At 42.4% G+C, this 24,947-nt stretch overlaps 1 protein-coding gene across 2 annotated transcripts in view; it reads right to left on the bottom strand.

Annotated features, from left to right (window-relative positions):
- SESN3 (sestrin 3) overlaps positions 1 to 24,450 on the bottom strand; it is a 40,125-nt gene extending 15,675 nt beyond the window's left edge. For both annotated transcript variants that reach the window (XM_041487302.1, XM_041487303.1), the window contains exons 1-2: positions 24,276 to 24,450; positions 1,054 to 1,119 (exon numbers count right to left, since the gene is read on the bottom strand). In XM_041487302.1, coding sequence (XP_041343236.1) covers positions 1,054 to 1,119; positions 24,276 to 24,371 — 162 coding nt within the window. In that variant the 5' untranslated portion in view covers positions 24,372 to 24,450. The remainder of the gene's footprint in view (positions 1 to 1,053; positions 1,120 to 24,275) is intronic.
- Positions 24,451 to 24,947: the final 497 nt, after the last annotated feature.

The following is a 24,947-nucleotide window of genomic DNA, read 5'->3' as shown; positions in this document are numbered from 1 at the left end:
ATAACTCACTTCACTCCTACGAATCCCCCTTATTCTTCAGCAAGTGTATCTCCCATGTATTTAAGAGATTCTTGTCTCATTTAGTGGTTTCTTGGGGAAATCATATTTTTTGTGTCTCTGGTAAGGTTTCTAATCTTCTCCAGCTTGTCAGGAATTTTCCTTGGAACACTGCAAGTTATAGAAAGACATTCTGCTGACAGAATCAAAACATAATCCTGTAGGACTGTGCTGTTGCTATGTTAGGCATAGCAATACGCCATATGATTATTTCTAAGCTTTATCTTCATCTCTATTACTATCCTCTTCATACTGTGCGTGTACTTCCTCTTGATTTATTTCCATCCACAGACATTTTTTTTAAAAATTCTGCTTTCAAAGCCTTGTGGCATGTTAATAGGAACCTTTACAAGTATGCCATTATTCTCTGCCCATATTCTTTCCATTGCAACAATGAAGCAGCTTTTTTCACCAGTAGTGTTATTATCACTTCAGTGTGTTACTATTCTGTCACTAAACCCTCTCCATTCACTGCACTATTTCATGACAAGGAATGAGGGAGAAACGCATTTGTTTAACAAACCACAGTCAGCATTTGTCATGGTAGAAATCTCCAGTCTGAAATCCACTCCTACCTTTCAACCATAAATTCTCCCAAGAGCCACAGCTACACTCTAAGGAGTGAAGTCATATTTGCAGGTTCTCTCAAACTGAAGGTCAGGCACTGCTCTGAGAGCTACATAATCACACTGCTGCAATACTGGGCAGGCCTCCCTTCAGGTCTGGCATTATAAATGATGTGTTCACACCCACCTGAGAAGAGCAGAGCTGTCACTCATGGCTGTCTCCAGGAATGCAGGTGACAGAAAAGATGTCAAGCAGTACCACTCATGTGAAAGGATGGGGTGGGTCTTACCCACTGCAATCTGCTCCAGAGAAACCAATGGTTTTGCTTTTAAGGGAGCTCATCCAGGTACCATGGAACAAGCAGGATCATAGAACCATCCTTCAGTGTCATTATTTGCAAAACTATCACCCAGCTAACTGCAGACTTACTTCATTCTCTGGTATAAAGGCACTTGGTCCTCTTGTCAATGGCGGGGAGACCTGTACTCTCTTTTCCTGCAAAACAGTCACAGTTCAGTCACTGTCAGGAATTACATATTCACCTCACAAGATGAGATCTTCAAGGTCTGGATTCTATTCCCTTCTCAAATCCCCCTGGGTGTTCACTGAGGATGTATGGCACCATACCACATTAGATCAGCTTTGGATCCCCTGTACTTTGCATGAAGGAATGGCATTCATTTTGGCAAGGAACACCACCAATTTTGGGCAGGGGTAAGGCAGAAACAAACCCCAAAAATCTAATCCCAGTTGGTTTACAGACCAGTTTGAAGATGCACAGACAATAGCAACAAAACATGTGGCGTGATGCTAAAATTAGCCATTTTACTGGATTGAATGGAAGTTTGAAAACAGAGGGGGGAAAAAAAAACCACACTCAGGAAATTATAAGCAAGATGCTGTTTTTTTTCAACACCAGCATCTGATGAGATCCTTAGTGTTGTGAAGAGCTAAGAACTTTTTGTGCCAAATACTGGCATGAAAAGCAAACCAGCAAGACCCAGTTACATGCATTTTCAAGAAACCTGATGAAAAGGCCACCTGGCTCACTGCCGAGCCTGGAGCACACTGCAAGCAGCACAAGCCTTGGTGTGCAAACCCCAGCTACAAGGCAGGAGGATATATTTAGTACAGAACAAGCTGATAGTGTAACAAGAGGCAGAGGACTTTTTTCATTTATTAGGGATGAGAAACTGGACTAAGATAAACTGTGCTGCCAACCAGAGGAGTGAAGGGGACCTGGGGAGGCTGCCTGCTCCTCCGACTCATCAAGGGCAGGACCAACACTGTCCACGTGATTCCTGAACAGTGATGGTCCAATTCTCCTGGAGGTTCCTTCCTCTCCACGGGTCATTTATTTCAGTGACTAACTCCTCAAACTGTTAAAGTTTTCCTAATGCCTAATCTGAATTTCCCTTGCAATAATTTAAAGCAGTTGCTTCTTGTCTTTTCTTCTTTTCCTCTTTATGGTTATTTTCCACCTATCTGGTTGGCTGCACGCTTGTCCCAAGTCCCTAATTGCAACCACAGTGTTGGTGACTCTTAATATGTTATCCATAAACAGCAGTATTGGATTTGCATACTAAGTATTTTGTGCCCTTAACATAAAAGTCTGAAGTTTTCCATAACAAATGACTCTTAAATACCTCTACCAGGGGGGCTTTAAGCTTCACTGCCGTGTGCACAAACAGCAGTGCCAGTCCCATAATGAATGTGCCGCTGATTTCCACCCAGGAAAATTAAGCCACTGGAGCTGCGTAACTATTGTCCTGATCCTTAAAAACATCCTGTCCTTTCTAAATTAGATTAAGGAATAACATGCAAAAATCAGCAATGATTATTCAGGAAAGACGTTCCAAAGCAAACTCTCACAGGACAATTGAATTTGTGACTTTGGAACAATTAGCTGCTAAAAGATGCAGAAATAAGCTGGATCAACCGCATGAAGCCCAGAAGCCAGGAGACAACTTCCTGCATCTGCTGCCTACTGTCACAGCCCCAAAAATCCTGTAAAATACTTCTCATGTACAAAAAGTACTCAATCTAAAGTATGAAGAAACGGGTGAAGAGAGTCCTGGCATCCTCACACAGTTACACAAGGCACAGGAACACTTCTGCCCTTGAATACACAGTCTTGCCAGTAGTCAGACATTTCCACCAACATTAGGAAAAAAATGCTTTCCAAGATTGGATCCAAGCTTGGATTTTACTTGGTTTATGAAGATTATCTGGAAATTAACGTTCAAAACCTTTATTTCACACTACATAATCTGGAGGAAGCAGTTTGTGTGAATGATACAACTTGGATACCTGTACACTGTCAGCTTTTGCTGAAGCATACCAGAGCTGAACCTTCTCCATCCTGCTCTCTGATCTGTACCTTCTTCAGGCTCTGCAAAGCTGGTCCTTAAGGCCAGACCATGGCAAAAAAATCCCTTTGTTGCTTCTGGCAGGATCTGTTTTCCCATTCAGTGTGACTGCTATTACTCCTTTGTGCCTGCAGATAAGCTACTGCTGAGGAAAGGAGGAAATGGTACTTGGGTGGAAGAATACAGGCAAGTATCAACAGTTAATTCCTGGGAATGATGACAGAAAGTCCAGGAGATAAGACACAAAAAACGTGTGCAAGTCTACTGCAAAAAGAATAAAATCCAACTCCTTTTAGGTGCTGGCAACTCTTAAAAAAAACAAGCCTGGTGAAGAAAAAAAAAATTACAATCAACCGAAACAAGAACAGAACAACCCCAAAAGCCTGAACACGATCATTCAAGTTGACGAGTCTTATCAGTAGACACTTACAGGAGCTGGGTTTTTTTTATATTAGAAGTGGATATTCTTCCCTTCCACCAACAAGAAAGATTATTTTGCCTTCTTGCCAAAGCTTTTATTTTATTAAAACTGGTTCAAACAAGCTTGTAAGGAGAAAAGGAGCAAACATCATCTGGTTGCTCAAGTTCTCGGGATGCTATAAATAAAAACATGTGAAGTTTACAAGCATTGAGGAAGATAATGTTGGCTTTGTTGAGCTGTAGATAAGAACCACTCCTTCTGGGCATGCTTTATCTAGAGCAATGATTTAAGGTCTACCCGAGAACCCAAACATAAAAAACAGTACATGGGAATTAGAGAGCAACAGGGCAGATTTATGGCCCTTTATGGTGAAAATTCTTGCAAAGCTTCTTGTTTTCCAAGAAAGCCATTTTGTTTTCCTGTCCAAATAGTCTTTGCAGATTACACTAACTATCACTAAGTCAGCCAGGGTCCCAAATATCTTATTTGAAAGTGGATTCTTTTGCTAAGAGGCTGAAAGAAGAAACAGGTTGCTCAGCAACTAAAATGCTGCACGCACATCTACCAGTCATTCTCTGCTTCATGATCCTCCAGAAACAAAATTACTTGAGTAAGAACAATTTCCATTTACATTAAGACTAATACCTTTTTGAGGGCTGTTTCCTCAGAAGGAATGAGATGATGAAGGGCTTCAAAGCAGAAAAAAAGTATGCCTGAGCATGTTCCTGAGAGAGGGGCTGCTGCAAGCCAGAGCCTCAGAGCAGGTTTAGCAGCAGTGCCACTGTCACACTGTGGTGTCAGACAGCAGAACAAGACCCCTGCGGAGTACAGGAGAGCTGACGCAGGAATTCATGAAAAATCTTACGTAAGCTCTGCCTGTGACTTCTTCCTGCCCTTAAACTGCACTTGCAATGGTGTCAGGATCTTCATCAGGAATCTGAATGGTGACAAAGTAGGGGCATTTCCCCTTTGCCCAGCTATAAACTGTAAGAAATATCTTTGTCCTTGGGCGAGCTGTGCACAAACCCACAGACACAAACCTGCAACTTGCCAGCTCACGGGTTTATTTTCAGTTGTGGCAGTGACTGCACACCCTTCCCTCCAGAGCCAAGATGGGCACTGGGATGAGGCACCTGCATCCCAAATAGCTGCCAAGTGGCAGAGCAAGGAATGCCAGAGCCACGGGGGTTGGTGATGTGGCCATGAAGGCCAAGGGGGAGCAAGCACGAGCCCAGCTGGCACTGGGATAGCACAGCGGCTTTCTCCCAAAGCCCAAAGCAAAAGAAATAACCTTTCTTCCTCTTCACCACCACATGAATCACCGTGTCCTCAGGCTCTAAAGAAATGGCTATTTTTAGCAAGCTGTAAAAGGAGGCTGTTTTGCTTGAGAATGGAAGTGCTGGCTGGTGGAGCTGATCAAACAGCTGCTTTAGGATGCATTTCTGAATACCTACATATTCAGAAAACATGGGCAAGAAGCAAGTGCTTGCACTGCTACGGGTGCAGGGAGGCTTCTTACGCACATGGCACATAAAATCGAATTCATCCTGCACTTGACATCAAGGTGGTCATGCTTCAATGGGACTGGGGGAGGCGGATCACAGGGAAGAAACATTCAAGAGGGAATTTTGTGAGCCATGACAGCGCTGCCACTTGTGTCCTTGCAAGCTCCCAGAGCAGTGCAAGTGTCTGGGAAACACTCATGAAGGGGCTCAGAACCTCCACTCTCCAACACCTGCCACCACTGCCAAGACATCAGGATAATAAACAACACCAGATCAAATATAAATCTTAAGGGCATCCCAAAATTAGCTTCTCCTGAGGAACAAACTCTTTTTCCTAAACAAGCAGAAATGGTTTTTGGGGGAAGGCAATGAGTAACTTATTATTTATTAAACCTTTTCATATATTATAATCTACAAGCCATTTTGCTACCATCTAGCATTTGTAAAGACCTTGGTTATTTAAATTCATTGGTCTATCTCTCTAAAATACTCATTATCATCTGCAGCAATAATCTGAGTCAAGTGTGTCACTGGGTGGGAGTGGAGAACTGGGTTTAGGATTCCCTATCTGGGGCTGAATCTTACAAAATTAACAGGTTTTTTCCCCCCAGTCTCAGCTTTACCTTACAGTTCTTCAAACTCAAAATACACCAGTTCAATCTCACAGACTTAATGTTATGGAGCCCACATTTGGTTTTCTGTGACACACAAATGCCTTGAATTTTAGTTCACATTACAAGCAGCATTATTTGCTGCTGCTGGTTAAAACCCTACCTATAAACTGCTTTCTCCTACTCTCACTGGTGTTACTGAACATGTTTTCATTTTTTGTTCTTGGATCCTGGAACAGGATCTACCTTGACTGGCTCTAATTATAGTCAAATGCTCTGATTTTCAGTAAATTGTAACACAATTTTAGTCATACAGTCTTACTGGACCATCTGCTTATTCCATTCTCACTGAAAACAGAAGAAAGCATTAAAAAAAAGTTATCTGAATACTGGTTGTGCCTTAGCATCTGCTTTTATTCAAACTCTTCCCTAGGATGCAGGAGGGATTTTGTTTATTTCTGCACATGCCAAGTTGCCTTTCGATTTAGCCACCCAACCCTGGCAGAGCAAGAGCAGTTTAGAAACGTGGCAGAAGTTTAGGATGCATCCAATTCATTTTAGGTGGTAACTTTATTATTTGTTGTAAATTTGCAGAGGATTAATGTAATAGTTGAAACTAAACATAGTCTTGCTGACTAAAATGAAAACCTCAATAGTCACAGTTTACCTGTCTTCACATGACAGTTCTCCTGGGAGACTCTAATTGACAAGAACAAAGAAGTATATTCAGCAAAGCTGTGAAATTTTAACATTTATTGACAACAATTTATTCATGTATCATTCTTTAAAGAAAAAAATCTGTTCATGGCATCTAATGTAATAAAATTGGGAGCTTTATAGCTTCAGAACGTATCTACAATTCATCTCACATGAAGTTTCCATTGCAACTTCAAAAATCTAGATACATATTTGAAGGGTAAACCTTGGTGTCCTGTTATTCAAAACAATTTCTGTAGAAAAAGAAAAGCCAAAAGACAAAAATGTGAAGAGCAATGATTTGAATGACACATAACACTTTATTTGCTGACAGTGCAGCACTCCTCCTTACAGCTGACCTGTTCCTATAACTAAACCCAGGATATAACTCCAAAAGCAATAAAAGAAATGTTCAGAACAAACAATGTCAAAATGTTGAGAGTTCACAAAGCAAAAGTCCTAGCCTACAGTCATTTGTAAAGGGTATTTCAAGTGATTTTGCAACCGTTTCTTCCTCTTAACAGACTGTCCAACTCCAAAAATGCAAACTAAGCCATAAAGATGAAAATTAGCAGGGGAAGTCAAACAGCAGGAAATCTTTTTTTAAATGGAACAGCATTTCAAAATACTTAAACTAGTAACTTTTAACATTAAGAATTTGGCATCTTTGTGCCTCACAGCTGATGAAGTGGTGCAAAGAGCTGGGAAGAGGGCCAATGTAGTACAATTGATGGAGAGCTTTTGCTCTGGTAACAGGTTACAGCCCTTTTGGATTTCACACAATAAAAGGAAGCCTATCCCAAGTTCCCGTCCCTCCACCAGCCATTAAGAACACAATCCACACTAATTAGAAACCAAAGGTCAGCAATTTCTACCCAACCCAAGATGGATGGTCAAGCAGGAGAAGTCCCTCAATGGTTCCTTGCTCTTTGAAAAGTATCTGGTACACTCGGCCCACTGGAGAAAATCTCAGCAGTGAACACGAAGTTTCTGGCAGAAAAGCCTATCACCTTTGCCATAAAGCAAAATTCCTACATCTGCATCCTTACTGCTCCTACTGCTGTGCCTCTCTCCTTGTCCTGAAGATCATTCCTATGAACCAAAACCAGCCTCCAACTGCAACGGGAGCAGACAGAAAAGGACCACAAGTCATATGTCACAGTAACAAGTATGCTGAAAAACACTTCTTTATTTAAGAAACCTGAACTGTATTTCAACTTTTTTTTTTGGTCAGAATAGATCTAAATGTATCAAGTTAAAGACACACCTGTAACTTAATATTGACTGAAGTTCAAAGTACATCTAGCTGTCTAACTGAGCCTGAGGCTCCTAAATAGAAAAATGGAAAAACCTTCACAACAAAATTCGCTCAACTAATGGTGCCAAGTCAAACCTAAACATTGATTATTAACACCTGAAAAGGATGAGAGACAAACAGCTACTTTTTCTACTTCCTTGTTGCTTGAGAATCGCTTCCATTTAACATAAGCCAAACCTCAAAGTCTGGGTTTTTACTCATGCCCCAGTTGTTCCCAGATACCAAGGATGAAACTCAACTGACCAAACACAGGCATCCAAATCAGAGTTAGCCAGCTGCTTGCTGGTTAAAATGAAAAAAAGGAAGGTGATGCCTAACTCAGGATGACAACAACTATGTAATGGAAAAGCCTGAATTTTCACCATAGACTAACAGATTTCATGGCTAAGCAGGTATTGGTCTGAAGACCAGCAAAACCTGTATCACCAGCAGACAACAAATGGTCTTCTGGTCTACTTCAGCCTTCAAAAAACTGCTCAAAAAACCAAACAAAAAAACCAAAGCCAAAGTTATGGGGAGAACAGAAAAAAGGAGAAACAACGCTTCTTTCATCCGTCCATGGAGAACTTCACCTCCTTCCCTCCCTGCACACCCAGCAGTAACACTGGAGTTTGTGTGCTCCTCGAGAACTGCCCTCAGGACAGAAGATCTTGTGAGTGAATGCCTAGATGACTCAATACACTACAAGCACAGCAGAAAAGCATTTTCTATGTTTCAACAGCACCAGATATTAAGAGCAAAAGTTAGAAAACTTCAGTGGTTTTAGCTGGGACTTGTTTCATCTGTACCTTGGCTCCCTTCCACCTTCAGATTTAGTCCACATCTGACATACTGAGACAGACCAGCATTATCTAGTTTGGAGAACATAGCCTTTAGCCATTAGGTTGGCAAAACTGCACTGAGTTAATCTGCCTCCTCATCAGCCAGGACAGGAGCGCTGCGTGTTAAGAAAGGCTCTCTGAAGCAGCACAGCATATCCTTTAATCCCTGCCTCCATGCAGAGGGCTGCCTTGTCCTGCCTGAGCACAGCCCATCAAACCAAGCCTGGTTTTGCTCTGCCAGAAGGGTCCCATGTACTCAGGAGGCTGCAGGCTCAGCGTGGGCAAGGGCAGTGACTGGGGTCACACATGGGGCCTCCATCCTCTTACGGAGAGACAGGATCGACCTCCCCATTGGATCCATGCAGCAGAACACTGCCAACAGGTACAACAAACGTGCTACAAAGTGCAGACAGAACAGCAGCTGCTTTGACAGGCCGGAATTAATGCCTAAATTAATGACTGAGAGCACAGCCTCTTTACAATACAGTAATTGAATGGTTAAATATTTCAATTCATAAACACACACACACATTTGATTTATTGGGCATACTGCCAATTGGAGATTAAAAAACAAAAAGAGAGAAAGACCCCTGGGGTATGCAAATCCATCATTTATCTTTGGCAGAACTGTCTCCCAAGAATGCTCTACCGAATTTTTAATAGAAGTATTGTCTAAAAAGACATGCCTTGTAAGCAAGCAAAATAGAATGGTATTCATCCATACTGTAAATGCATAATGGCATCCTCCTACTGTTAAGAAAGTGGCCCAGGGTTTGGTGGTTTTTTGTTGTTCGGTTTTAGTTTTTTCCAAGTATTTCAAAGATATTAAATTATTGAGACACTAAATTAATGTAAGGGCAGTACACTACACAACACTCTGACTATTTTTAAAAGAAAGTCTTGAAAGGACTCCACTGCAATTCATGCTAGAAAAAATTCAAATGCTACAGTGTTTCAGCAGAGACATCATCACCATGGGTTTTTAGAAAAGAAGATGCATTTAACAGCATGTTACTATAAAAACAGACTGGGTGAATTTTTAACTAGGGACCGTCATCAAGGCTGCATTCTCTCATCTCTCCTCTTTGTTACTGGTGTTGCATTCATTATGACAAGAGCAGAGAGAGAGGCATTTTAAGCACAGTGTACCCTAAAATGTTAGGATTTGTATTTTTACCAAGTTGAGACTCTTGAGGTTATGCCTACACTGCAGTCGCTAGCACAACTGCTGCTCTTCTACAAGTCAGCTTTAAAGAAGTTCTTGGATTCACTGGTTTTGAAGAAGTCCGTGGTTAACAGTTCCTAAGTCAGGCAGGCACATGAAGCTCTGCTGCACAAGAGGCTTGAGAAACCAGACAAATGTTGAGTCAGCCACTGCTGAGTTTCCAGTTAAAAGGATGAAGCTTGACAGCTCAGAGTGAACATAAAGAGATCTGCTCACAGCAAGTATGGAGTCCTACCTTTGCACTTTAATGGAAAAAATAATAACAACATCCTCCTCTGATAGCATCTCAGTCCCCCACAGCTGCAGGGGAGGAAGCTGGGCTCTGACCTCTGCACCAGATCACTAAAATTGTTTTCCTTCCCAGCTTCAACTTACCTGCATGACAGACTATCAAAAGCAGCAAGGTCTCCTGCACTGGTCTCCTGGCCACACGAAGTATTTTGCTGCCTGTGGTGTTATTCAAGCAATGTTCATGACTAACGTCAAACACTTCGTGTTCACAGACTACCAAACACTGAAAAATCTTTACAAGCTGAGTGTGGTGGAAATCCACCACAGAATTTAACTCAAGAAGGCAAAGGTTGAGGACCTTTTCCATGTGAAAACCTGTTTGACCTGTAACTATGAGAATTTAGATCACACAATCCAGCTTCCCAGGCATTTCCATTACTTTTCACCCTGCAATATCACTGTACAGCTTATTCTTCTTGTAGCTGTTCTTTTAAAATTCAGTAGGAGGTGCACTCTGCCTGCTCCCCTGATTGGCCATTGAACCAGGACATATAAGTGGGAAGTCTGAATTTTATCAGAAGAGTGGTAAATCCGCTGCAGACACATTTTGCTACCTGGAGCATATCATGGGTGCTTCTTCATTGCATTTCAGGGACTAGGTACAAGAGCAGAAGCCCCACACTCCAGAAATAAACTTAGCATGTGTCCCTGCCAACACTCCTTTCTGATAAGTCTGTGTCCTTGTAGTGTTTTCAGCTCAATAAAAATTTCTAGGACACCATCTCTTTGCTGAGTAGTAAATGCTGCTGCAGACATACACTCCCAAGCACCATTCACTAACCAAGCACTACATAAAACCAAATTCTATTCAGAGACATAAGAAAGTCAAGCAAATGACACAAGCATGGGCTTTCAAACTGCTTTTCCCTTACCTTTAATGTACCAAATTATCAGAGCACTTATTTTGAATCTCTATGTATGAACTATCTTAAGTGACATGGAAGTAACTCACCAAGATTTAGAAAACAAAATCCTCTCACACAGATTAAAGAGGGAAATGTGCTCTGCTCAGTACTGGAGCTCCTTCAGCTAGTTTTCTGCTATCTTTTTCATACAGGATTGTGAACACGCAGTAGCTTGAGTCTTGGAAACAGCAGCTCTGAACTGCTGATGTTGCTGTCACAAGCATGTAAAATAATTTAAATTGATTGCCTCCTTGCTGTCACAGTCCATGCATAGTGTGCTTCTGCCACCTTCAATAAAAAATTATGAACCAACCAGCAGGCAACAAGCTCAAGCACAGATATACTTAGCCTTTTCCACAATATGTAACTAAGCTGTGGAAATCCTTGCTGTAAGATGCTAAGGACAAAAAGCCAGAGTGTGTTTAAAAGAGAAGTGTTCAAGTTCATGAAAGAGAAATACAAGAACAGTTTTTAAATATGGAAAATTCACCTCCAGCTCAGGAAGTTTTCAAATGGCAAATACTTGGATCCTGGGAGGTAGTGCTGTGGGAGTGCATAACAAACTGTTCCACTTTGTGTCTCCTTTCTTCAATATCTTCCCTTGGCCACTGTCAGAGACCGGAGCCTGAGTTTCAATCCCACCCACTGTATCTGCCCTAATGCTGTCATATATCTGCAACAGATTGGTTCAAAAATAACTCTTATTCTTTATGTCCTAGTAAAAAACTGAACCCATTTTCTAATAGAGATAGGAACTGGCAGCCCTCAAGCAAGGAGGCATTTTAGCTAAACTGAACCATTTCAGAAATTAGCATTGTGCTAATCCAGTGTAGATGATGCAGGCCATGGCACGGAGCCCTTAGTGCCTGCGTGAGCACATTCCTACACTGCCTGTTCAACACAGGTGGTATCATATAATTTACTTCAGAATCTGAAGTACATTACACTTCAATTCTTTAGTAACATGGTTTTAGGAAGCCAGTGCTATTGTTCCCATTTTCTGAATGCACCTCATCAGAAATTTCCACAATTTAGATTTGAAAAAGGTGAAGAAAAAAATGCCTATTGTCTTTACGTTTTAATGCCTTAAAACATGAAGACAATATACTTATGACCCTCACTACTCATCTAATGGGCTAAGGATGTTTGTTTAGATAGATGGTACTGGAAGAATAGAAGCACAAATTGGCTATGCTACCTCACCATGAAGAACTTTAATTCATTTGCATTAACATTCAAGACAACATCAAACATGAAAACATGAGCCAGAAACATAAGGTTTTTAATTTATAGCAAAATTTGTAGCCAATGTTCCTTAAAAGTTTAAGTTAATCCATTGAAAAGCTTTTAAAAGAAAATGAGAAGCCCCCTTGGCACAAGTTTCTTGGACAAATGCTTATGTACAACTGATGAACACTAACATCTTTGCAACAGTTCAATAACGTAAGGCACACTGATGCTGCTGTCTTCACTCTGCCTGGGAAGGGATAGATAGTCCTCCTGGACATGCAAAAGGAGCAATATCCTCCTGCTTTAAGAGAAGCACCTTTTTTCACCATCTTTCTTTGGTTGATGACTCAAACAGAGAGAATGTGCCAGACAAAAATAAAATCTCCCTGACTAACATGCTTTACGTCTAGCCTAAAGGTACAATTTCCAAGAGCAAGCGCCGTGCTGTCTAAGCCAGGAGTTTAAGCCTCTTTTGATTAGTTGACTTGTAAGCATTTTTCAGAAGGAGGTGGCATCCACACCATGCCTCTGAGTTTACTGAAGTAAGTCTTCTTACACAGTCTCCCTGAAGGAAGTCCAGAAAAATCTGATAGGTGCTAGGGCCACAGATGGAAAACCATGGATGAGCCCTTTGGATTTTTCACCTGATAGGAAATCCTAAAATGGTCACCAATTAGAACAAATTATTTCTCCAAGGAGTCTTGTTTGCAAAGGCAGGAGACTGTTTTACAATGAGCAGGGAGCTGACACATTGCTTTACATTAGTCTGGGAAAGTCTGGCTAAGAGACAGACAGGGGAAAGGCTTCATCTCAGTAGCACATTCAGAAGCCACTGACTTGCTGGAATGACCATAAGAATTCTTGCAGTCAGGCAGTTTCTTCCCTATTTTTTTTTTTTTAAAGAACATTTTGCATCTTAAGTTGCATCTTACCAAAGTGAGTCATTAGTGAGATACAATCTCCAAAAAACACTGACTTAATGTAGCTAAGCTGGTGGCAGTAAAGACCTAAGATACAAATGTATTTTTTTTTTTCATGATGGAGCTTAAAAGATACACTGATTTTAAAAAATGAAGACTCCTAACTGTTAGAGAAGATTTATTGAATGCAAATACAGGACTCATCCAGAGATAGATCAGCTACTCCTGCTCTCTCCAGCCACCCAGGCCAGCAGATTGACAACTTCAGATTTACCTCCTGCCTCTGCTGGCAGATGCTACCATTTTCTCAGAGTACTGCCTATACTTTTACTAAGAGGGCTTTTGCTACAGTTTGGTGACTTAATGACTCTATAAGAAAAAAAAAACAAAACCCAGCAAGTAATGAAGAAATAATAAACTCACTTATTTTATACCCTGCTTGAATCATGACTTCTGTAGCTATGGAAGAGTGATTAACATGCACTGCATAATAAGGTTCTTCATTGTCCTCCAGTCGACTTGCCCTTTTTCTTAATGAAGTCACCAAACCCAAACTGTAAGTAAGCCCAGCTCCAAAGAGACACATTCACAGCCTTCACTTGCACCAGCCCTACCTCTTTACAGACAGAAGTGAGACAATGCAATTTTTCGTCCAACTTTTCTGGGAAACAAGAACTGACGCCATAGACCTACCTTCTCAAACAAGACAAATTAATCATTTTGGATGGCTGGATGCTGCCTCTATGTATTCATGAGGCACAGCTTAACTCAAAGGAGTGTCCCATACAAAACAACAACAGCACTGGAGAGTCAAACTGCTTTTGCTTGTATGGCAAGTTTCTGCTGGATAAATAGGTCAAGTCACTACACCTTTATCTAATACCTTTTACATCAGTGACCTAAAGAGAGGGGCACAGAGGGAGACCCTCCTTCCACCTCCATTCCCCTCTTGCTTTTCTAAGCCATGTGTGAAAGGTGCTTGCAGTATACCCTCCATGGCTGCAGCCTGCTTTCCTTCCACTTGGACTCTGCCCTGGTGGAAGAGGCACCCAGCTCCATCTCTCCTGAACAACTACAATGCTGGCTGCAGGCTCCTTCAACCTTTAATTACATTAAGTTGACCTTTTCAACCAACATACCTTTCCTCCTAACTACTTGTCAAGCAACAGCACAGAAGAAAGACAAGTTTTAAATTGCTGGAATAAAAGTCACTTATTTCAAAGCAGATTCTACTTGAATGACCCCCAATGTTACCACCTCATCCAGTCTTTCCCCAGTAACACAAAACTTAAAATAATAATGTAATTGAACAATTTTTTAGTGTTTTCTGGAGGGAAAAGAAGATGAAAATATTCTATGAACCATTAATTTGGCATAAACTAGTCAGGAGTTTTTCTGGTTCAACCTTTCCACTGCATTTGTTTAAATGTGGCAACTGCAAAATGTAAAAATATTAAATATGGTGGAGAAACAGAACTGAAAAAAAACCCAAAAAAACAAAACACAAGAAAGAACACAAAAGGCCGTGTCTGATTCTAGTGAGATGCATTAGAACTTGTCTTCTGGATTTCACAGGGAGAAGGTAATCAGTCAGAATGAACTTGTTGACTAACGAACACCAAGTACCTCAAGTGTTCCTAAAGTATTTTGATACGTCTTCTACCACTGGGGACTGGAAGTTTCCACCACAATTTAGAGTTTTGTAGCCATAGTGGTCTACAGTAAAATTGGCTGCAACTGATTTAAAGAGGACTTAAAAAACATGGGTGCTCAAACAGCTGCCGCTGCACATATGGGTGTTGCAATCAGCTTTTGGAGGGAACTGAACGAGCCAGTTCATAATGGGGAGAGAAATGTGGTGCTTCAACTTTAAATTCTTCTTTACAGTGTGTTGTTGTCACCTTATTACTGGACAACAACAGGGACAAACTGGGAACTTCAGCACGTTTCTACCTCATATCAACATCAAGCTGTGTATAACATATGTGCACAACCACCCGAAGTCCAGTTACAGAGTTAGTACTGTGGGTGCTTCTCTATAAACAGTCACCTTAATTTTCTAACTCTAAGCCAGATATTGCAGTCAGGCAATGATTGCTCACTGGAATAATCACATCCTGATGCTGATTTCCAGGGAGGCACAAGGTTTGCTCTGCCTGCTGAATAGCCAGTGGGTATTTGCATGCAGGCAGCACGCTAACTTCAAGACACAAAACATATTGTAGTAAAGCAACATTTCAAGTGTTCTTCCACACTGGATGAGATCCAGCTGGTGTCAGGTAGAATATTTAGACAGCATGTAGGCGCTCCATTTCATTAGAGGTCTAATCAAATTTCTAAATGCTAGAACAAATTACTATTTCCACACCTCTAATCAGCAATGAGGGTGCTTTACTGAGAGGAATGTCAATCAACTCAGAGGGGAATATTTTTTATTTTTTTAGTTAATAGGCATAATTACTTTAAAACAGATTTAGAACCATATGGCCAAAACCCCTCCAGATACATTTAGACAATAATGTAACTATATTCCCTTTACCACATGCTACAGCAGGAGATATTAAACATATTTACAAGCACGTGCTATTAAATTAGGTTCAACACTGTTAAGACACTGTCTTATTAAACAGTTTTTAACTGCAGAATTCATATGGAGGAGAGAACATATGCTAGCTTTCAATTGTTTTGTTAGCATCAGCCAGAGCAAATCCAATGCAATAATAAACTGCCCAGAGACAAATAAATGATGATTTTGAATAAGCAGCTGTGTACTGCTCTAGAATGGTTACACCAAGACAGCTTGTACTCCTTCACTGTCATGAGCATAACTTTGTTTTACTGAGGTTATGTGCAATTGCTCAGAAGCATGAATTTTTCATTTAAAATGTTAAGTGAGGAGTCATTCTTGCAACCATTCCTCCTTTCTAAGGAACAATTTTAATCCATCCTATAAAGTGTCAAATGACTCTGAAGGAATTTACATTTCTCTCCAGTTTCATGACAAAACTAATTTGAAATTTAATATGCTTTAAAACAGATACACAATTATGCATTTTGATTCCAAACTGCAGCAATTGAGACATATTGACTGCTCATTCTGAATACATGAAAACCCGATTTTCAAGTTACCTTTTACTTTTCTTCCAAATGTCTTTTGCACTTGCAGAGGTAACAGGGATCTATGACTCCAAAGAATTCTCACGAATGCGATTTCTCCTGGCTTTCCTACATGTTAACCTAACATTAGTGTATGTTGGAAGACTTAAACCACAAGTCAAAGGGTGGTTCACACGCTGACCACACCATATTCCCTTGTGATAAAGACTTATTACTTCTGTTCCAGCCTACTCTCAACACATGAAGCCAGGAATACTTCATATTCCACTCTATTATTATTTTTTACCACCTGATCCCCTGAGGAAGGGGACTACAGGTAGCCTCACACTACTACCAAGTTCAAAAGGTTGGAGGCTGAGCTCAGAATCCATTAGAAATCCATTGCTAGTCTAACAAAACAAGGTGCTTACCTTAGGAGTAACATGAGAGCCATTAACAACAACAAAAGGTGTTCAATCAGGAGGTTGTATCTGTTTATTTATCTTACCCTAATTCTGGTAACCAGGGACATTCAGGAAAGAATTAAAATATCTTGCTAGATTAAGAGCACTGACTTCTGTCTCTTACCCTGAGCACCATCACTTACATCCAGTTCAGCCTCTCCCTAACTTAAATCCACGACTGCCACAAAGATTATGCCCACAAGAAAAAAGCACATGCTTCAAAACACCTTCCTCTCAATTTCAGAAAGATGTGAGAATAAAGATATCTGAATAAATAAGTGGCTGATGTGGTCTGTAACAGGAACAAAATAGTTATTCAGCTTCATAAACACATAATATTGTCTACCATCTCTACCAGTATTTTGGCCCAAGTGATAGTTATCTAATGTCTGATATGCAAGAAGCATCCTATAATAAAAATTTGAAACTAGTAATTAAGAGAGACATTTAAAATTAATACTCCTTGATCATAGCTCCCCTATTATCAGTAACACTGGGCTGCCCAGGATGGCATACCAAGAACTGCATAGAATTTCTTGAACTATCTGTAATGTGTTTCATGGACTGACTGATAGGCAAACAATCAAAAAAAATTGTTTGTGGAGAGTATCCCTACCTCCCTGTAATGGCATTTCACAATTTCATTCATCTGCATTACATTCCCTATAGCTTCTACTCAAAGCACAAAGACTACCAGGCTGGGCTGCAGAGACAACAATGGGGAGCACCTCTGCATACAAACAGGAACACCTGCAAAGAACAGAGAAATTAAACAGCATAAATTATTTCCATACAGGTTTTTCCAAAGATGATGAGGTGCAATTTCTCATTAACTGAGGTCTCCCTCCTGAGAATTCAAATTTCTTTTCTACTGAAAATGCCCCATTTCCCCCCGGTCCATCCTGACCCACTTCAACAAAAGCCAGTACTCAGCCCGGACATGCAAACTCTGCTTGAGATCCCCCATTATTCTCCAGCCCTGTAAATGGAAATCTGATAATAAAATCTCTAGACCCCAGCTATGCACAGCCAGGGGAGAATTATACCACTATCTTCTCTCTCTCAAATCTCCCTAGCCAGAAAAAAAATGGTTCAAACAAAGAACTAAATGAGTATTAGCAGCTCCCTCACCAATGTGGGAGAGAGGAAAAACCAAGGATGCTTAATGAACCATATTATTTTTTTCAGATTTCAAAACTGCCATTTAAAGAGATGTGAGATTTGAAGCCCTAATTAAGTAATATGCATAAATTTCAAGCAAATGTTCACAGAGTCCACATCTCCAAACCACAGCCTGTGATTTGGCTAATGCAATGCTCCACTCCCAGAAGTAAGTCTTAGCAGAAGACAACCTCCACACTTGGCTAACCCACTCGCAACACTAAACCTCAAAATTTCTTTTGAAGAAAATCCTCCTGCCCACTTTCTTTCCTTTCTCACCTCCATTCCCTCCCTGTAATTCAGGAACGACTGTGTTTTTGCTTTTGGAGTTTTTTTTGTTTTGTTTTTTTGGTTTGTTTTTTTTTTTTTTTTAATAGAATGACTATTCTAAATGAACATGGTTGCTACCAGGCCACCTCTTACAGCTTTTCATTGCAAAACAGCGTCGTTCACCAGAGCTTCATTTCACTCATGCCACTCTCATTACAGGTCTAATGAAAATTTAATAGTTCTGCCATGTCATTTTCAGCCAGTAAAACTAGGAAAACACAAGGACATTTCTTTACAGTAGTTTTTAATGCAAAAGTAGGAGAACCCAGGCAGCCTTAGGACCAGCATACATGTGCAAAGAGCAGTACCACCCTTTGATTTGAGGACACAAAGACTCTACACAGGGGATGGGAGAACAATCAGTTAAATGGATCAGATTCTGAAAAGATACGAATTATTGAAACACTCATGAGGATGGGGAAGGAGAGAAACCAGCCAACTCTGGATTTTCACTGCATTTATTTCACAGGAAAGAATCTTGTTCTTAGTTGTTAGTTTGTTGGGAGTTTTTTAAAAATTAAATCTTTCAATAAAAAATTGAGAATGAATTGTGAGAGTGAGGAGCCTCTTGCTGTCAACTTTAACTGCCCTAAAAAATTTGGTTTGTTGCTGTTGGTTTATACCTTTACATTTTTGGATCCTAAAAATCTTGTCCCCCCAGCTGCACATGCAGGATTAGTTGGAGGAATGACCTGAGCTGGTTTCACCATGTTTCACGAGTGCTCCAGGGGACTGGAAGACACAAACACTGAAGGCAGACACAATGTTTTACACAACAGAATGTTGCTAAAATTAGAACCAATGCAAACAGAGTTGATTTTTCATGACAGACTTTGCAAATCATTTTGAGAGCTCCTTTAAGAAGAAACACATTGGAGATTTAAAGCCATCTAGGCAGCTCCTCACACCCCCTACAATGTGAGGAGAGATTATCATTAAGAGGCATGAAATTATAGAAGACATAATTTGATTTTACAAATTAAGATTCTCCATGGCAGCCAACATTTGTTGATGAGATGTCCAAAGCCAGCTACACAGCACCAACAACAACCAAAAAAAAAAAAAAAAAGCACTGCATTGTGGAAAAACCAGGGTGTTTTCCAAGCAAAGGCATAGCAACTTTGATTTGCCTATGCTCAGAATAGATTGAACCAGGTTGACTCCCCTCAAAATAGCTCAGATATCCTTGAAAGGCCTCTAGATTTTTACAGTACAGGTAACAGCATCTCCATGCATCTTCGTGATTCATGGTGACACATATTTTAGCTTACACAGGCTTATGAGACCTGATATTAAACTATTTCTGGTTCACTTTTGGGCTACTTTCTTACTCACCCACACAGAAGAATAATGTGAATGAAAGTGTGTCTTTTCCTTTTCTTTTTCTTGGAGATGAACTCAACTCCCTGAGCCTAGGCTAGTGCTATTGTAAGCACGGCACCATTTAATGATGTTCACACATTTTTCTATCTTAAAAGCAGGCACTTTTTTTGGCAGCATCAGACCTAGAACAAACTCTTCCAGATCCTTGTACCTGTGGACACTTCAATTTTCCAGCCTAAATGATTTATGACCATATTACATCCATCTACTCTTGAGCTAATTTCTCCTCACTTGCTCTTACCATGAGATGTATTTATAGACACTGATCACATCCCCTCTTAGCCTTTGTTTCTGCTGGATTAAAAAACCAAACTTCTTTAGTTTCCTTCTGCAAAATCAGGGCACCCTTTCTCTGAGCAGCCAGCCAGCTCACCTCTGTGCCTGTTTAATTAGGGTCCATCCTTCCCAGCTTCCCTCCTCTTCAACACCACAGCCCTGCAGGGTGACAGGAAGGTGCTGGTCCTCCTGCATTGACATCCTTCTCCCTGCTCCTTCCAAGGAGCTGATCTTATTGAAGTCATCAGCAGTAAACAGCCAAGCTTGTAACTCCCACATTTCACATCACTGGATTTCACACCACTTCAAACTATGCCTGTGCTCAAGATCTCCCAGCTCTCCATGAAATGTGTCTCTCTCCCTGGACCACCAGCATTTATCACTTGTATTGTCCTCTCAGCACAGTGACTTCTCCCTTCAGCACGGCCCGCCAGAATTCCCATTCTCATCAGTTCCTAATCCCTGTAATTAACAGTAACAGAAAAATAGACAAACTGTGTCAGATCAAAAAGTCCCTCCTGCCCTGTAACCTGTCACTGCCAAGGGACAACAGGATACATGTAGCAGGCAGGAAAGAACACAGAAACTATACCGAGAGGTGTTGCTATTTCATATTTACATGTGTTGTTTAATTTTTCTGTTATGAATTTGTGCAAATAGTTTTCAAACCCAGTTAAGCTTTTTGATACATGGAACATTTGATGTTAGCAAATACAAACATTTAATTTGCATTGACTTGCAGTGTCAAGTTAAACCTTTGATGTTGCTTCAGATGTTTAATGACTACGGTGCAATTTTAGTCCATTCAAAGTTTTTTGAAGAGGACATTCTAGCAGCTGTCTTATCAATAGAAGACCACTACACTAGTCTAGCATGGCCTGCTTTTGGTGATATCATGTCATACATATTTTTTTCATATTTGCTTTAGTAACTTTGTACAGTACTGAGTTGTACTAAAGAAGGAAACATGCATGGGAGGATGAGGAGCAAATTATTTCCATCATTTTTATGGGTATTTCCCCTCTCAGAATCACCTTGATCAGGTAGGTCTACAAATACCAGGAAAATCCTGGATTTAATATGCCTTTATGTTGCAGTCCAGCACAGACACTGGCTCAAGCCAGGAGGGTCAGCTAAGTCGGGTCCACTTCCACTGAAGGTTGCTTTTAAACCACACTCCCCTGTCACCCACCTGGCCACTGCCCTTCCATCTCCCTCACTGAAATCTAACACAAACCAAATATTTAATCCTGGAACCACGTTTATACTTTTCTGTCCTACCAACTTGTATGTACATGTAAAAGAACCTTTTACTTCACACTTTACAATTTGCAACCAAGCTTGAACAGTTGGCAAATCCTGCCTGTTCCTACATTTCCTGACATATCAGGATTTTTCCATCCCCTGAAGACTTTTTGCTTATTTCTAAAAGCCTTCCTGAAGCAGTGATTTATCCAAAGAAATACTGAGCTCTTCCTATTTGATATTCTCTTCTTTCCTGTTTGGGATATTGATTTTGTTTAGGCAGGAGAACCTTGGGTTTCCATCAGGCTCCAGGATAACACCCTGGAGCTCCCCTGCCCAGGGACTCCCCTACATGTTGCATTTTCCAAGGGAGAGCTGGAGCTGTCCTGGTTACTGAAGAGACAGCACTCTCAGCCACCTCTAGGAAAGACTTGGCAGCATCACTCCTATGCCCTGTTAGGCACTTTTCCCTCTGGTGTGCCACAGTTTTGTTACAAAGGCTGGCCATCCATCCCATGAACCAGAGCTACTCAACTTGTTTTGGTCATTCTTCCATGTATTTAAAACTGGTTAAAAGCACTAGCCTTGGTTGTCTGTTCGACAAGTTCACTCACCAAACCCAAGACAAAATCGCCTATTACTGGCTGTCTTTTTTTTTTTCATCCTAAACCAAATAATGATGCAGTAGTTGCATCTATGACTGTCTAAGCCCTTTTGATTAGCAACAATTCTTCTGCAAGTAGATCTATCTAAAGAGTGCCATAATAAACCCAACTGGTAATTGTACCCTTTTCATATGAGAAACCTTCTTCATAGGCAAATTCAAGCCATGAATCCTTAGCAAGATTCTCAGTGCTGCCCTCACAGAACTTTCCATAATAAAACGTAACTTTGATTAATTTGAAATTGGACAAAGCATAAAGTGATGCATCTAGCTTTTCCTGTTTCCCAGCTGTAAGAGAAACTTACCTTCACCCATGAGAATCCAAAACCTGCTAGACTATTTCAGATTTCATTATATGCCACTGAGTTAAAAGCTTGCTTTGCCCCTTATGATTTTGACAACAGCTCTACCTAAACTGAGCATTCGAATGACTTCAAATAAAGACTGAAAAGGGAGGAGGGCAGAAGAGATTCAACATGTTCCAAGGCCAATCATTTTTTCCAATATATTATCACATGAACATTAAGAAAAAAAACCCCAATACCATCAAAAGAACAGATGAGGCAGCACTTATCTGAAGATTATAACTCCTCGAGATTCAGGTCAGATTTACATCTTGCTTCTATCAAGCATTTTGTTTTGGTTTTTTCCTCATGTCTTCTACTTGCATGCTTGCCAATGAGGTGCAAAAGGTTAAAACTTACAGTGATTTTTATTACACCAACTTTTAAATAAGGACAGATGTAGTCAGAAGCTTTGCACTTCTGTTTTTATTATCCAGCCTACAACAGAGATGGAAGGATGTCCCAGAACCACCACTGAAAGCACAGAAAACCTGTGCTTCAAGAGGGCTTCATGGGTTCTTGCTCAGTTTCTTTATTCTTCCCCAATTTTGTGTGGTTGAAATGACCACAGCCAAAGCAGAGCAGCACTAAGTTGCCTTCCTTAGCAGACCCAACTAGGTTCCTATGTTTCACCATCATCCCTAAACTATTTTAAAATAAAATAAAAATACAACAATAAATCAAATCCAGCAAGTTTCCCGTTACCAGAAAAGTACTATCTAACCTTGTCCCCACCTCCTACCTCCCACTGATATTAAAGAGGTATACAAAAAAAGTCCTACTCAGCAGGATGGGAATACAGCTTCAAAAAAATTCAGTAATTTAAATTTAATTTTAGATCTACAAGTGCTGCCAAGCACCACTTTATTTGTCAACAAAACATTTTGATTATTTGGCAGAACAAAGCAAGCTCCCTCCCTGCTTGTTCTACAGACATATTTGGCACTGGTTAATTTGTATGTCTTTAGACATATGTCAAGTCTGAAGCTGTTTCAGGCTTTAACCCTGCAGAACTTCTCTGTTTTAAGTACTTGTTTTTCTCAAAGTGGGAACAGCAGCGAGCTAAAGCCAAGAAGGGATTTGGTCCTGCAATGAAATGGTTAAAAATCAGACTCTGCTGATGTGTGCTTCTCTGATCCATTACATTTCTCGCAAGCTGAGCTAAGAGCTGAGCACCAAGTATCAACTGTAATATGATCCAAGAGTTTATGGAAAAAATAACTGCACATACCAAGCATGCACATTTAATAAGATTTTGTTTCCATTAAAATATTCAAGAAACACGATTTTTAAGATCTGCTTCCCTCTCTGACCGATTTTTAACGTTTCTCCTCCCCCTCCCCTAAACACACACCTCCTTTCCAAAAACCAAACCCTTAAAAAAAAAAAAAAAAAAGGGAAGAAAGAAAAAAGCAGTCCTACTGCAGGGAAGAGAGGCTTGAAAAACAACTTTGATTGGCACTTGGCCTGACCCACAGAGGAAGAAAAACAGTTTTTGGACAAAGAGCGCAAATATTTGAGCTCATTGACTTACAGCCTTTCTTAGCATTTGCAAGAACCGACCCGGAGCAAAACGTGTCGGGAGAGATTGAATTAAAATAAAACCAAAACCGGCATCGCGTTCATCTTGGGCGCTCGGAGACTCGGCGCGTTTGAACAGCTCAGCAATTTTAATTCATTTGCACTGGACAAACAAAAAGCACCTCCACTAATGCTGCCCGTGAGGCAGATGTCGGGAGCGGGGGCTGCCGCCGCCGCACCCCTCCGGGGCCACGGGGGATCCGCCGGGAAGCGGCCGGGCGCGGCGGGATGCGGTTCGGCACCGCGGGCGGGGGGCTGCCGATTCTTTGCTGCTTTTCTTACATTTGTAAAGCTCTGATCCCAGATTCCCCCCCCGCACAACGACTTGACGGAGATGGCGGGGATGAATTTCGCCGGTGGAATACGTGGATAATAAACTTTACGAGCGCGGCTGGGCCCCGGGTCAAGTCCCCCCAGCGCCGAGCGCCCCCCAAGCCCTCGGGATGCAGGGAGCAGCCTGGGACAAGCCTGGACAAGTGACAGCCGTCCCAAGGGGGATGGGGGCGATGGGGGCTCGGCACTTGGCACCCCTCGGCACGCCCTGGGCTCCCCTGGCCCTGCTCCCCTCTGCCGCCCCCACCCCACACTCCCGGGCTCGCCTCCCGGAGAGCCCCCGCGGCACTGCCTCCCTCCATCCCTCCGCCCCGCTGCTGCCCTATTGCCCACTTCCCCCCGGCACTGCCGCCGTACGCTCCCAGCCCGCCGAGCCTCTGTCCCACTGCCCCTCGCTCCCCCAGTCCCCCCACAAACCTCTCCCGCAGCTCCCGCCGCCTCTGTGCGGGCGCCCCCCGATACCTGTCTCGGCACCTTCCGGCAATTGCCGCACACCCGGTACTGCCCGGCGGCAGCGGCGGCGGCGCTGCCCACGGGTCCGGAGCCGAGGCGGTTCATGGTGGTGGGGATGGCGGGGATGGCGGCGACGGCCGGGCGGGACGGGGAGGCCCAGGACGCTCCGCGCCGCTCAGCTACCCGCGCCCGGTGGGCCGGCCGCCGCCGGCCAATGGGCAGCGCCCGCTCCGGCTCCCATCTCCGGGCAGCCTGCGAGAGGGGGCGGTGTTAGGGGCGTGGTCGACGCAGAGGAGGGGCGTGGCCGGTGGCGTCTCTGGGCAGCCTTGGGCAGAGGGGGCGGGGCCGGCGCCTCGGCGCGTGCTTCCCGCTGGCCAATAGGATGGGGGCCATGCAAAGCAGGCCCCGAGGCCACGCCCCCAGGGCCGGGGTCCCTGCGCCTCTCCCCCTGAGGCGTCCCCGGGGTCCCGCCCGGTGTGGGCACCGCGGAGATGAGGGGCGGCCTCCGCTCCCCGCCCGCCCGCCCGCCCGCCTGCCGACCCCCGGGCCAGACCCCGTCCCCGGCCATCGCCGTCCTCATCGTGTCGAGATACCCCGGCTCCCGAGCCGGGAGCGAGCTGCTGTCGCTGCCACAGCGGCGGGCTGCGCGTGCAGGGGCAGGAGTGCGCTGCTGCCCGGCGG

The sequence above is a fragment of the Pyrgilauda ruficollis genome, unplaced genomic scaffold (genome assembly GCF_017590135.1).
Source record: "Pyrgilauda ruficollis isolate IOZ18807 unplaced genomic scaffold, ASM1759013v1 scaffold8, whole genome shotgun sequence".
Taxonomy (NCBI): Eukaryota; Metazoa; Chordata; class Aves; order Passeriformes; family Passeridae; genus Pyrgilauda; species Pyrgilauda ruficollis.
This window is presented reverse-complemented; position numbering and strand designations above follow the sequence as displayed.